At 42.8% G+C, this 15,562-nt stretch overlaps 1 protein-coding gene across 1 annotated transcript; it reads right to left on the minus strand.

Moving 5' to 3' along the window:
* Positions 1 to 688: 688 nt before the first annotated feature.
* On the minus strand, positions 689 to 10,575 carry tmem132a (transmembrane protein 132A). Its single transcript, XM_046378767.1, has 13 exons — positions 10,494 to 10,575; positions 9,151 to 9,377; positions 8,815 to 9,027; positions 8,569 to 8,726; positions 6,677 to 6,763; positions 6,296 to 6,559; positions 6,020 to 6,172; positions 5,611 to 5,806; positions 5,344 to 5,487; positions 4,786 to 4,988; positions 3,656 to 3,875; positions 3,381 to 3,572; positions 689 to 2,321 (listed from the first exon to the last, which is right to left on the minus strand). The coding sequence occupies exons 1-13, from the start codon at positions 10,573 to 10,575 to the stop codon at positions 1,335 to 1,337; spliced, it is 3,126 nt and encodes a 1,041-aa protein (XP_046234723.1). The 3' UTR covers positions 689 to 1,334.
* Positions 10,576 to 15,562: the final 4,987 nt, after the last annotated feature.

Below are 15,562 nucleotides of genomic sequence, written 5' to 3' on the forward strand. Positions count from 1 at the left end.
AATACAGATGTAAATAGCAAATAAATAATAAACAGTAGAAATGGTAAAAATACAGAATACAGCTTATTTTTCGTGTACAGGTTTTTGATAGGAAACAATGCAATGAGGTTTCTTTTTGGTATCACCACAGCAAATGTATGACAATATAAATTCATTAAAGGGTTTTATAGCGGTTCATTCGGCTGTGATCCGCTGCCGCTTTGGTTCCCTGTACGGATCATCGGTCTGAGAAGAAAATACCTAGCAGAGGATGGTTTCGATCCATCGACCTCTGGGTTATGGGCCCAGCACGCTTCCGCTGCGCCACTCTGCTTGTGGGTGGTCTTCCTCGTATGTTTCGTATTTTAACCTCTCAAATTACCCTTACGGCACTATTACTGGTATTTTGATGAAAACTTTGAATTATGGGAGTTTGGCTATTCGAGGTTCATTCAGATTGGGTAATGGGTAGGGAATATTTCTGACTTCATTATTTCCACTGAAAAATCCACACAGACAATGTCTGGTATTATTTTGAGTCAAATCCAACAACAGCCCTATGCTCTCCACACTATTCACTCATGACTGCTGTTTCATCTAAGTTTTGAATGTTGAACAGCTCCACTTCATCAAACCTTCTTCCATTCTAATCTAAGGATCAGCTTTTAGCATTTTCTATTTTGTAAAAAGTAGAACGCTTCATAAAGCACACTTTATTTGAAACACACTGTTAAGGAACCAGAAACACACAACTGACAAAATGACATATATTCTGAAAACCAAACATTCTATTTAGAGTTAAACATATTGTTTCTAATTACAGAATAATTATTCAATATAATACAATTGTATGGTTCACTGGCTGCCACAAGCACTGCTGAGATGTCAGAATGCATAATTTAATCAGATTTGTCACTTCACAGAAAAGCTTCGCTTGAGTTTGAACATATTTCTCTGAATATATTTCTTAGCTCCAAGAAAGTTCTAATATTTTTAACCAATTAAATATTAGTATGTTGTTTTATAACTTTGAGAGTATGACAAGAAATTTACAGATTAAATGGCACAGCAGCCACATCACACAGCACTGTGCCATTTGGGTAATGGCAAAAAATAATGCAAACAATTAAACCCTAAAAAAGTGATATCATAATTTTCACTGTGGGAAACAAACAAATATTGAGTAGAGCAATCAAAAACTGTAAAGTATCTATGACAGCCCTGCTAAGGTTTGTCTAATTGAACTAAACACGTTGATAGCGTGAGGGTACAATAATGACTCTGCTTCATCTTCCTTGTGATTATTCTGTCAAAGTGAGTACTGATTTTGTAAGAAATTCAGCTTGACCTGCGTATCAGCAAATAATTTCTACTTCTGTAATACACTCCTTATTCTTCCCCTCCTGCTGCTGCTGCTCAATCTTTTCTTCACTTTCTGCCTTCTTCTTCTGCTCTGCCTGCCAGTCCACTATCTCTGTCTTCATCGTTTCTACAGCCTCATCTTCCTTTGCACCTCCCTCTGGTTCCCCTTCTCTCTCCTCGTCCTTCATTGTCCTCCTCTGATCTCGCAGGGCACAGGGCAGACAGTTTGCTAGGAAGAGGACGGCAGAGAGACAGAGCAGAGAGAGGACAGCACCCACACCGACCTCTAGCTCTCGGGCTCCCTGTCCTTCCTCCTCGTCCTCCTTGCCCTCTTCCTTTTTCTCCTGGCTAGGGGAGAAGTACACAGCACCCTCCTCCTGGCTTGGCATCAGCACAGCTCTTTCCAGATTGTTCCGACTGACCATCCCTCCAGTCCCCATCTCGTTCCAGTTTCTGTTAGTCATCTTCTCACCCATTCTGCCATAGTAATCACTGCTTACATTCCCACTTTCCTTGCTGTCAAAGTTTGATACATAGATGTCACTATCTGACTCAACCAGTGTGTCTGAAACGTCAAACTCAAACTCCTCGCCGTCTTCATTGTTGTCTCCTACTGGCGGCAAGAAGTCCAAGTGTAGGTTGACTCTTATCCAACCAGATCCTCTTGCCAGCCTCCTGGTCCCTCCTCCTCCTCCTCCTCCTCCTCCTCCACCTCCAGTGTTTATCCAGTCCCTATCGCCTTCACTGATGGAGTTGGAGGTGATTGGCTGGTCAGCACAGGTTGAGACCAGAAGTTCTGTACGCAATAAAGGCCCACCTCCATCACCCTGAGCGAAGATGCGTTGGCTGGGGCCGGGCGTCACCACAACCACAGTCTCAGCCAATGAGGAGAGACGCAAGAAATAGGGAAGGTCACTGAAGGAGGAAAGGAGCGAGGCAGTGTCGTCACTGAACTGGAGCCAGACGCTGATAGATGCCTCCTGGAGGGACACAATAGGATATGAATAAAAGATTAATCATTTAAACAATAACAATTTTACATTGCTATTTTATGTGAATAAATACATAAATAAAAGCTAGCCAAGTAACCCAACTCCATCAGGCTGCTGCAGCTAACATGGAGCCTACACTGTCACTAACTGCACTCCCGGAAGAAATGTCATGTCATTTTTGGAAAAACAAATAAAGTGATCAGAGACACAAAGGTCTACTGCAACTCAGTAAGCTTGAAACTTAAAATGTCTGACTGAATGCAACTTAAAAGAGCGGTGAAAAGCTTACAGTTACTGGCACACACTTTCACACTCATCCCTCTCCCTTGATGGCATTCATTGTGGTGTACTCAGTTGTACACAGAAGCAGTTGGGTGAAGCATGATAAAATAAAGTTTAAAGGAATGTTTGTCATATCTGGTTTGTGTCTGTATGTTTGTCACATAGTTGGGTTTAGAGAATTACAAAATCCAGCAGAATAGTGAGGCAGAGTAGAGAAGGGTCGGGTAATAATGGTCACCTGCATGAATGACTAAATGTTGCTAGTCAGCTGGTAGCCAAGCGATTGGTGAATAAGCCAGTGCTGATGAAGCGTGAACGAATGAATGAGCTGATGTCAGCTAGCTTTACTGCTCCTCAGTGTCTGAATTAATGCAGTTTCCAGCAATTCAACCTCTGGAGAACACAAAGGCCTGCACCAAATTCTGTGCCAATTCATCATATAGATGGCCAAGATAATTCGTTAGAAAAGCAAACTCTTTGGTTACCATGTGAAAAGTCATTAGGATTCATCCTCCACATTTCAAGACTGTTGCCATAAAATTTCTGTTCTAGGCCAAAATACTGACTATGTCATGATGCTGTTGTTGTATTAATTGAATTACAGTTGCTGTTGGGGTGCAAGTTGGGGTCTGATCAACCCCAGCTGAGTCACCTGGACGAGGGTGACATCACCAAAGACGCATCCCAGTGCATCGACTAGATGTACCTTACACACGTGAAAAATTTGTCTTCACTCATCACATCAGAAATGAACTTGTCTCTCACCTGGTGATGGTTGTAGAGAATGTTGTAGGCTGTCACTGTTGCTGTGATGATGGAAGGGTGTGTAGGGCTTGCCATGACTGACATGCCAAGGCCACTGACGACCTGCACCGACAGATCCCCAGGGGTGACGGGGTCAGAGGTCACAGTGATGTCACTTCTGCCCAGCACACCATCCCACTGCTTAGAGATGATCTGAGAGAGAGGAAGAGAGTAATAAGGATGTTAATGATGATGCTCAGTAACTGAATTCTTGTACTACACTGACTATCACCTACATGGAGTGATGTCTTTCCTGGTTGTAAACCAATCAGGTTGTTCTGGGTTCCAATGGAAGCCACTCGAGGGTCTTCTATTCTCAGCAAGTCAAGGACCAGCTCAGTAACATCCACAAACCAATCAGAAGAACCCAGAAGGTGTGTGGTTCTGCTGTGGGAGTCCTGAGCTGTGAACTGAGTCAGAACCTGGACTGAGGAGCGCTGATACACTGGCACACACCTGAGGAGAGAGGATACACACAGACTAAAGGCCTTAGCAAATTTACCTGTGTGTGAGACAATACAAATGATCATACGAAGCATAAAAATATATCAACATTTATTTATAGTAATCTTGGATCTCCCAGTGCAGTTACAGCTCTTAGCCTTAGCATGTCTTGAAGGTTTCCTGTGGAGCTGCTCATCACCAGTAGCACTTGAAACAGTTTTCCTATGCATTGGTCCCCAACCTGTTTATCTCATGCATGCTCACAAGGGTGCACATGCATGCAAACGTAATCCTGTGTGATGCAACACATGCTATTCTGCTGATCTACAGGTGCTGGTAATGTGCCAAGATATGCAGAAATAGCTAGTAAATATATATGTAAACTGCATTACTATAAAAATCTGTTTGAAGAAACAAATATACTTAACCCATTTGTTTAACAATTGCACACAATGTTTTTTTTTAAAGAAATGTAGCTGTTTAAGTGATGCTGAATGTAAACATAACTTTTGTTTGTTTAAAAGAAATAAAATGTAAAGTTTTTCTTTCACTGAAAAACTAATTTCACCAATTTGCTGCCTGAACCAGTTGTGAGTCGCTTTTTAATTCATCAAATCACTTGAAAAAATCAACACAAATACCCTGCAGTAGTAGTGGAGACAGACTATTTTTTTTATTGTTTTAAGGCAAGAAGAAACCATTTAGCTTCTCTATATTCAGTGAATCCAAAATATGCCGATGTTGTCTGGAATGCTGCTGCATCATTTAGGCCTATGCTACCTGGATTTCCCTTGTTTTTTGGACATTATTGTCAAGTTATAGCCAAACAAACACATTCAGAGTCTCCAGTCTGCAGATACAGCCTTCTCCATAAACAGGCTAAATAAGCCACAGGTAAAGACACACTGGGGCTGTCTCTCACCCTTTATCTGTGAAGTGGTTCCAACCATCAATGGCATTGAGAACCGGATCTGACAAGGACACTCTCAAGGGCACTGAAGGAGCCCACACCTGCAGGCACACAGAGCCACGGAGTGTGCCCAGTAGAAACTCCACCATTGCACATGTGTTACCCAATCCTGATTCGCTGCCATCCACAAAGAGAGTAGAGCAATCACTGGACACCTGTGGTAAGGACACAGACATATTGTTATCTAATTAAACATAGACAAACAATATAATTCAGACGTCAAATATAGAAAAAATCAGCAACTGCAGATTTAACCAACTTTGACCAAATATACCAAAATCTTTCCTTGATAGCAAGTCAGACAGCCTCTGTCCTCTGGGAGAGGTCACAATATAACAATATTTGTTTATGTTTTCAAATGATGATGATTTAGTTAACATCAGCGGTTACCCTATGCTTCCCCTTCCTATTTTAAAGTTGAGCATTAGACAAAAAAAGAGTCTGAGGTTAAAAACTCTGACTAATCTTTTTGTGTTTAACTGCATTTCATCTTACATTATATTTATTTACCTTGACAGTGTTCTCGTTCAGAGAGTGACATGTGACTGCAGAGGTGACATCTGACACCTTCCCATCACGACTTATGGCCAATACAATGACAGGAAGTGAAACCGGCTGGTTGGTCAGTATAGCTGTGTTGATGATTGTGTTACTCTGATGAACAGGATCAGAAAACATACAATCAAAAAAGATGTTTTAAAAAATCAGATTAAATGGATTTGAGTGCTGATAAAAATATGCTTGAAAACTGATTGAATGAATGAGAGAATGAAGCACCTCTGTAATGGGAGCAATTCCAAAGATATGCCGATCTGCAAAGGAGAAGATGCTCACTGCTGTCTTGTGTGGTGATAAAGGGTTACTACTTCCGGAGTACTCTACCCACCAGTTAGCAGGCACTGCCATGGCAACACCGAAGCTCTGCTTCAGGCCATCGACTGACAGACACACCACCTGCTGGAGGAGACTGGGACTGCGGGGCAACAGAGATCAGAGACTGAGCGCAACATAGTGAGGAGACATGTCCTACACTGTCACCTTGGTTACATGGTGATTGAGCAATTTTAGTTCAAAGCAAACATAACACATTAAGTAAATGAGCTCATTTTGTTTGCCTCCATGCTTTTGTTGACTGTAGTGGCTCATTGACACACTGACCTAAGGTGTAATCAAACTCTTGACCTACTTGTGTGTGTGTTTCAGTATGCTGTGTTTGTGGCAGAAGATGGACAACACGTCGTGTTTGGAGCCTTGGCTTTTTTCCAGGGTTACTCCCCACAGGTCAGAGGTCAGAGTTCTCTGGGCCACCATTGACACCAAGCCTTTCTTCACTTTCAGCCTGAAGACACATAGATTTTCAATGTAAAACTACATGAGTTTGTTGGCGGTTAGTGATCCAAAACGTGATATATGACAGCATATCAAAAAAAATCAGATTGCACTGATATAATTTTGTGTTTACCTTATGACAACAAACTCAGCACTGAAGTTGGCTCTCAGATTCACAGACACCCTGACTGGCTGTCCTATCAGGACCAGGCCCCTGTGATAGCGAATCACAACATGGGAGTCCAAAGTGAGCTCTTCCTCTTCCTGCCCGTTCAAACAAGCTTCTTGTTCTTTGGTTCTGCTATCCCCTCTTTCTTTCTGCTCCTCCTCCTTCAGAGTCACAGCTTTGATATGGAAGAGTTGCCTCTGAGATGGTGCCACTCGGTCTGCCACACATCTGGATGGATGGTCAGTGGGAACAAGATCAACAGATGTTAGAATATGACAGACTGAAATCAATTCTTGAACATTAGTGAAAAAACCTAAAAGTCAAAGAGTCTCTCTCACCACGTACCCTTCTGGTGTCAGCTCTAGGTCAGCCACTGTATCGAAGGAAGAATAGTAAAGCTGTATCTGGTTTTTCATGGGGCCCCGCTGGTATCTGAGGGCCCGTGGCACATCCCCCCGGGTGTCTCCCTCGACACCTGAATGGTATCTGAATGAGGGCATAAATTAATCTCACCCAGGCAAATGAGAAAAGGATCGTCATCACTTGTGACTCTTCAAGGAAAACAAGAACCCACACTAACAGTTTCAAACATGTCTGTCCACTCTCAGCTTTTCTGTTATGACCAGACTCCTGTCTAAAGACAATGGGCTGGGTTGGATCCAGGAAACCCACTTAAGTGTAAATCCCTGTTTTTGAAATTTGATCATTAGCACAATTGATTAGCCTACATTTCTATGTAAGGTTGCTTCTTCCAGTCCATCTGTGACATAACAGTTGGTGTCCATATATGTGATGCGTGCGTATGTGTCCATACCGAATAACGGACCAATCAGCCTGATTTGTTTAGTGCACATTTGTGACAGTGCCTCACACTTTTTGTGGTTGTGGTTGCGGTTGTGGTTGGATTCATATTTTTTGAAAATTGCTCTGTTTAATACCACTGACTGCTGACTCCTCACTCCTCTTAACCAGCCAGTAGGAGCCTCAAGTGATCAAGAACTGCTTCAAATTGGAATCCCGTTTCCACTTCAGATACTCAGTACTTTTAATGGTACCAACAGAATCACATCGGACTACTACTATGAGGACCTATTCACATAACCCCACAGATCAGTTGGTGCCAAATTTCAGTACTTTGAGCAGGTTGTGTTGTGTAGTCAAATAAATATTGATGAGATTCCTTATGAACCTATCATAAAGTTTAGACTTTTGTCTTTCAGCAGTAATTTACCATAGGAGTTTAGTCATTTTATATGCTATTTTGTATTTATAATACCTAATTCATTGCAGATTAATTCAAGGATGAAGACTTACTGGTTGGTGTGGCAAATACATTTCTGGATAATTTCCCTGCACGATGAGGAGCAGCACAAGATGCTTCACTTTTTCCAATGGGAAAGGTGAGTGAATCTGGCAGTGTGTCTCACAAAGTGAATGAGACAGAACTGAGGCCAGTTCACAAAGTCAACTGCTGCTACACTCACACGTCAAACTCCTCTCACTTCAACATACATCCAATAAATCATGAAAACGTACTTAAGCTCAGTGGTGGAGAGTGACAAAGAAGATTTACTAAAGCACTGTACTTAAGAACGGTTTTACAACACTAAACTCAGGATAAACCACCTTTACCAGCTTCAGCAAGGAAAGCACACGTTAATGAATCACTAAATAATACAATAAATAACACATAAACATTATTACAATATTATAAATACACTATTCTACATTATGATTACTTTAAAGTATATTTTGGTGCTCATAGTTATGTACTTATAAAAATTGAAATGTGTGACTTTTACATGTAACAGAGTATTTCTACACTGTGGTACTGCTACAAGCTCTGAGTAGTTCTTCCACCTTTACTTAAGCTATCAGTGCTGTGGTCACTCTTGCTGCATGTCTGCCGCCACACTGCTCACACCACTGATGAAATCACCTGCTGTTACTGCTGCTGCTGTTCCTACATCATTTGAAAAGCTGCTTCACCACAGTGACTTTCCCTTTCTTTCCCTAGAAGAGAACTCCTCACTTTGCTGAGTGTGATGTTTCCTTGTGAGGACTGACAAGGTCAGAGCCTACACACTGAATGTAAGAGCTGAACATATTCTGCATGCACATAATAATTCATTCCAAGCCAGTGAAATGAAATGAGTGAACGATGAAAAAAGAAATGTTAAACTTCAAGACCTCACCTCATTGAAGAAGAAGTTGCATGCTGATGGTTGCTCAAGTACCCACGCTGATGTTTACCCTGCTGCCATTCCCGCTTCTGCACCCGACGACGAAGATGGATACTGCTGTGCTGCGTGTCCAAATCCTGATAAGACTGGTTGGCTTGGTTGAACCAGTCACTGGGCAGTGTCAGAGTTACCACACACAGCCCTAGGGGAGGCTGGACGGACAGATGGACAGACAGAAATAGGAAAGGAGAGGCAAATTGTGAAGTGAATGAGTTGAGAGAGGTTGAGAGAGAATCTCACCTGCGTCATACAGGAGGCCTTGTGCTCCTCTGTCTCCTTGAAGGCATGCAGGGTGATGCAGGTTCCTCTGGTGCTGGTGTCACCCTGCTTGTGGAACAGAATCCTCACCCTGAATCTCTTCTGTCCTCTCTCATCATTCTCTCTCTCCACATGCTCTGACAGGAGGGAGGCAGAGAGAAGTGGAGAGGTGGAGAAGATAGGCTCTGATATTAGCTGTGAAAAGAAAAGAGGCAAATAACTACATGGCTTCAGCGGTTGATAGAGAATAAGTGTACATTTCCATCTTCAATCAACTCATCCACATTTCTCATCTGTCCTCTGCTTTACCTCTCTTACCTGTGTAACTGAGTAAGGGCCAAATGAAGCCTGGAGGCCCACTCTGGGGACCTGGCGGTGTGGGGGCACCATAAACAGGCTCTGGGAGAAGGAGAAGGGGCTGGAGTTGGAGAAAAGAGGGCCCAGCTCTGCCTGGGAAAGAGGGAGGAACTGCCATGGAGGAGGGACAACCGACATGTGGACTGGCAGGGAGAGGGGGAGAGAAGGATGCTGGAGGGATGGAGGAACTGAGGCAATAAAAAGAGAGTAGAGGAAGGAGATGTGAAGCAAACAGTCAAGTGTTGTTTCCCTCAGTTAAATTTTAGATGTCAACAATACACTGTATATATCCTCAGGTAAAAGTCAAGTCTTTGATCATGGGGGCATGGACAAATAAAGGCTTCGGTAAAATAAAAAGAAAAAGAAAAAAAGGTCTTTTTATATAATGTGCCTGGCAGTTAAGCATAATGTACATTTCTGTGACTTTAATTTAATAAATGTAAAAATATCAACATTCTGTTTTCAACAATTTGTTGTTCTGGATTACTCAATTTAGTGAGCAATCCAGAACATGACAAAGTTTACAGGGAAAATGGGATCACATTAGGAGGCAGAAAGGCTTCATATTAAAATATCATCAAATATACACTATAGAGACAAAAGTATTGGGACACATCTCATTATTGAATTCAGGTGTGGTACAGAGCTGTTTTTCAGAGAGTTGGCCCCTTACCTCCAGTAACGGGAAATCTTAATACTTCAGTATACCAAGACATTTTGTACAATGCTATGCTTCCAACTTTTGGGGAAGGACCTTTTCTATTCCAGCATGACTGTGTCCCGCACAAAGCAAAGTCAATAAAGACATGGTTTGATGAGTTTGGTGTGGAAGAACTCGAGTGGCCCACACAGAGCCCTGACCTCAACCCCATCCAACACCTTTGGGACGAACTTGAACAGATATTGTGAGCCAGGCCTTTAGGTCCAACATGAGTGCCTGAGCTCACAAATGCTCTACTGTATGAAAGGACAAAAATTTTCCCAGAAACACTTGTGGAAAGCCTTCACAGAAGAGTGGAAGCTGTTATAGCTGCAAAGATATCCATACATTTGGAATGTAATGTCATTAAAGTCCCCATTGATTTAATGGTCAGATATCTCAATATTTTTGTCTATAGAGTATGGTTATCAAAAAGAGGGAATTAGAAAAGGCCTACCCTAATTATTAGTTAAAATATTTTTTAATATATATTAAAAGAAAAAGAAAAGCCTATATACTATATAGATAGATATATAAACTATATAGATAGATAGTAGTAGTAGTAGTAGTAGTACAGTAGTAGTACATAATAGTAAAGACTCACGTTCTATGAAAATCCAAAAGAGCTGCAGCATGCCAACTCCTCTTCTGCCCCACCACACGCTGGCCTTGCTGACATTTGCCATCCCTACAGACAAGATGCAACACAGTATCAACCCGTCCGCTGTGAATGAGATCAGTATGAGACTATTCTGCATTACATACTCTCATCCAGTAGCAACATTCAGTATCAGTGTTTAAAATGTTTGTTTTTAATTAGCTGAGCATGTTTCTCTCATCTCAGCAGTACGAGCAAGCTTAAGTATGTGGATTTAAGTTGCCATGACCATAATCTTTGATGTTAACCAGCTTAATCAAACTAATATTGTACAAATAATTAATGCTGTGTTGAATGTTAAAATGTTGTGCACTTGAGGTCAGTTTACTTGCTCCTGTAGCTTTCAACTTTCAAATGAAATTTCAGACAATTGTGAAAATTTACAAGAAAGGCTTAGGTCAGCTATAACAAGCTGAAGGGAATTTTGCAGTGCTCTCCGTTAACGCATACACGCACACACAGAGACACACCTCAGCTGGGTGAAACTAGGTTGAATTTATATACTGTATGTTGTATATGCACGGGATTAAAGGCCAGACAGCACAACACAGAGCTGAAAATGTAATACGTATATGCTATATGACAGTAATCTCTAAGAACAGCTCAGATGACACAATAGCATAATTTTCAATACAATACATACACACTTGATGTCACTCTTCAGTAAACAGAAACACACATGCACATACACATACACACCCACACACAAACAGACTTGTGTCCTTTTACCCACCTGTATCTGCCTGTTTCAGCTCCAGATTACATCTTTTTCTCGCCTCATCTTTTTAAGCAGGTTTTAAAAAAAATGAAAAGATAGATTTAAATGACCGTGAATTTTTATTTTATTTTATTTTTTGTCTCGCCTGCTCTTCTTTGCTGGTCTGTTGTCGCTGTAAACCTCCCCTCTCTCTCTGTGTGTCTCTCTCTCTCTCTCTCTCTCTGCGCCAGATTCACACAATACAGATTTATTCGTTTAAAACGGTAAATAATCCCCCCGTTATGTCCCTCCCCCCTTTACAATCTCATTTTTCTCCTTATAGGTTTGGCTTCTTTCTCTCTCCCTCCCCTTCCTCATCCCTCCCTTATGAGTTACTTCTTTTGTCAATCCCTATTCGTTGTCCTTCTTCCTCCCTCTTCTGCATTTTTGAAATTAAATGCTTTTCCAAATGCTGTGTGTGTGTGTGTGTGTGTGTGTGTGTGTGTGTGCGTGCATGCATTACAGTGTCGAGAGAATGCAGATTTCTCCATCACACGCCAACTAAGACCTTACATATACACTTAAGCTAAGATTGCGTCCGAAGTATGTGCTGCAATTAGAAGGAGTGTCTGAGCCTCACAGTGGCTGTTTATTGGCTGTGCATTAAAATGATAACGTGTCATTTGAAGCTTAGCACTTCAAGTGTGCTTGTCAGAGGAGTCCAATGTAAATGCTCTAGACTGCAAATCCTGTACTGTCAGCTGGAGTCAGAAGAGCATGACAGCTCCACTTTGGAGCTTTATTTCACTGTTACATGTCACATATTATGTGTTTGATGGCAACATTAACTGGATGGTGACCAAATGTTCATTGTTTGTAAATGAAGAGCTAAAAGGTTTGGGAAATTATAGCAAACACTGTTCAAGTTTTCCTGACAAAGACCTGTAACCTTGAATTAATGTCACCTGACAGAAATGTCTGTCAGGTGAAATATGCAATTTACGTGACACTGTCTGTTGGAGTTGGTGAGAACTGGCCATGTGGCCATGTTGGCCAGAGCAGATAATCCACTCCCAAATAAGTCTGCAGTGACAACGACATCAAGATCTTGACAAGAGCAAGATGGCTGCCTATTATTCCTCAAGGAGCGGTTAAATGCTGAGAATGAATTTCACCATGTTGTACTGATTATAATTGTATGTGACAAATAAAGAATCTTATGAAACATCATGTTCCCTTCAGTAGGAAGTGGAATGTAATGATATTAATGTCCCCCCAAAACCATTTTAGAGCAAATGGACAATGAAGTGGTAAATACCGGAGGAAGCTGGAGTGGAAACTCCAGCAGAACAACACGAGAGAGGTGTGGAGTGGCATAAGGACCATCACAGGTTACGGGCCAAACAGAGGAGGAGTTGATGGCGGTGTGGAACGGGCGAATGAGCTGAATCAGTTTTTTAACAGATTCGACACAAGGACCCCAATTCACACTTCAAACGACTCCTCAGCAGTAAGGTTGCAGCAACCGGCCACTCCAGCCTCTCTCCCTCCCCCCACATTCCATCTGGATGACCTCGCTCACACCTCGTCCCCAGAAGCCTGGGTGGACCACTCTCACCTGGGTACCACAAGCACTCCTCCCCCACCCATCACCCCAACGATGACCTTCACAGCTGACCAGGTGAGAAGACAGCTGCAGAGACTCCGTGCAGGCAAAGCTGCAGGCCCAGATGGTGTGAGCCCCAGGGTCCTGAAAGCCTGTGCCCCCCAGCTAAGCGGAGTACTTCATCATGTCTTCAACCTGAGTCTGAGTCTTCAGAGGGTCCCCGTGGTGTGGAAGACGTCATGCCTCGTTCCTGTCCCGAAGACGCCGCGTCCCAGCGACCCCAAGGACTACAGGCCTGTGGCCCTGACGTCACAAATCATGAAGACCCTGGAAAGACTCATCCTGGAACAGCTCCGGCCCATGGTCCAACCACTTCAGGATCCCCTTCAGTTCGCCTACCAGCCCCGCCTTGGAGTGGACGACGCCATCATCTACCTGCTGAACAGAGTCTACACTCACCTGGACAAGCCGGCAAGCACTGTGAGAATCACATTCTTTGATTTCTCGAGTGCGTTTGACACCATCAGGCCGGCTCTGCTGGCTGAGAAGCTGACAGCGATGCAGGTGGATGCCCCACTGGTGTCCTGGATCGCAGACTATCTGACGGGCAGACCGCAGTACGTACGCCTGAAGTGCTGCCTGTCAGATGAAGTGATCAGCAACACCGGGGCTCCACAGGGGACTGTCCTCTCTCCCTTCCTCTTCACTATTTACACCACAGACTTTACGCACTGCACAGAGTCCTGCCATCTTCAGAAATTTTCTGATGACTCTGCAGTGGTTGGGTGTATTACTGGGGGGGATGAGAGAGAGTACAGGACGGTAGTGGACAACTTTGTCACATGGAGCGGGAAAAACCACCTACAGCTCAATGTGACAAAGACCAAGGAACTGGTGGTGGACCTGAGGAGGACTAAGGCTCCAGTGACCCCTATCAACATCAAAGGGGACACTGTGGAGGTGGTGGAGGAGTACAAATACCTGGGGGTGTACTTAGACCACAAACTGGACTGGTGCAAGAACGTGGACATGGTCTACAGAAAGGGCCAGAGCCGCCTCTACTTTCTGAGGCGGCTGAGGTCCTTCAACATCTGCAGGACGATGCTGAGGATGTTCTACGAGTCGGTGGTGTCCAGTGCCATCACATATGCCGTTGCCTGCTGGGGCAGCTGCCTGAGGGTGAGGGACACTAACAGACTCAACAGAATCATCAAGAAGGCCAGCCATGTTGTGGGAGAGGAACTGGACTCTCTGACAGTGGTGTCTGAGAGGAGGATGTTGTCCAAAATAAGAACTATACTGGACTTTCCCTCTCACCCTCTCCACAATGTGCTGATCAGCTACAGGAGCTCGTTCAGCAACAGACTCATACTGCCACGATGCACCACAGAGCGACACAGGAAATCATTCCTGCCTGTCGCCATCAAACTGTTAAACTCAGCACTGTGACGGACACACTCACTGTTTATACAATGTACATATTGGCTACTTTTACACATTGTACATACCTGTATTTTTAAATTTTCTTAAAAAATTTTTTGAATACAGTTTTTGTAAATACTACTGTACTTGAGATTTTAGTTTTTGTTTATCCTATTTATATACTCTGCACTTTTCTCCTTTCTTGGTCGGGAATACTGCATGTGCAATTGTCTGTAGAAACAAGAATTTCCCTCCAGGGATTAATAAAGGAATTCTGATTCTGATTCTGATTCTGAAATGCGATTACTGAGATTACTACTATGGCAGCTGGGGTCTGCTCCGAGGTTTCTGCCTTCTAAAAGGCAGTTTTGGACTGTCGTCAAGTTCAAGGGGGAATGTTGGGTTCTCTGTATTAAAAACCTTAATGAAAGAGTTCGGTCTAGACCTGCTCTAATTGGAATGTATCATGAGATAACATTTGTTGTGAATTGGTGCTATATAAATAAACTGAATTGAATTGAAATGGACTGTACTTACATATCCTTCTTCTGGCCTGACTGACCACTGAAAGTGTTTTACATTATGAGCCAGCATTCACCCATTCACACACACACACATTTATACACTGGTGATAAAGAACACCATGCAAGGTACCACCTGTTCATGGGATCAATAACCACTCACACAAATACGCACACACCCATGGAACAGCAATTGGGAGCAATTTGGGGTTCAGTGTCTTGCACAAGGACATTTTGACCTTCCCAGGGGATTGAACCACTGACCTTCCAATTAGTGGACAACTGCGCTTCTAACCTGAGCCACATTTGCACTGATACCAGCTACTATTAAACATCTACTATGTAAAGACCAAAATGACCACAAAACAAAACAAAAGCTTGATTGATGGGTGAAACTAAAATGGCAAATGCTGTGAGTTGATGTATTTACATTTATACATGATGTATTTCACTACAAAAAAGCTGCAAAAATCTAATCTTTATTGTCTCCACCCCTTGTCCCAAAAACATAATGAGCACTAGCAGAAATTTTAAACATGTTTACCGTAGGCCCCCATTTATTCATCATCATTTATACATCATTAGTGCCTCCCACATAACCAGAGGTTCTCAGAGTGGGAGTTCTCCTCCTGTTCAAAATCCTCTGACGCCACTTCAGCATGACTGCGCCCCAGCACACAAAATAAGGTCCAAAAAGACATACAGCTCCAAGCTCAACCTCAACCTCATTAAACACCTCACAAGCTGTCATAGCTGCAAAGAGGAGACC

This window comes from Scatophagus argus, chromosome 2 (assembly GCF_020382885.2).
Source record: "Scatophagus argus isolate fScaArg1 chromosome 2, fScaArg1.pri, whole genome shotgun sequence".
NCBI classification, from domain to species: domain Eukaryota; kingdom Metazoa; phylum Chordata; class Actinopteri; family Scatophagidae; genus Scatophagus; species Scatophagus argus.

Excerpts from the sequence above, each read along its gene's own strand:
- tmem132a (XM_046378767.1), bottom strand. The coding sequence starts at position 10,575 with ATGGCAAATGTCAGCAAGGCCAGCGTGTGGTGGGGCAGAAGAGGAGTT. Across the intron at positions 6,560-6,676 it reads CTAGAGCTGACACCAGAAGG|ATGTGTGGCAGACCGAGTGG; the intron begins GTACGTGGTGAG and ends CCATCCATCCAG. Across the intron at positions 3,876-4,785 it reads AACCACTTCACAGATAAAGG|GTGTGTGCCAGTGTATCAGC; the intron begins GTGAGAGACAGC and ends CTCTCTCCTCAG.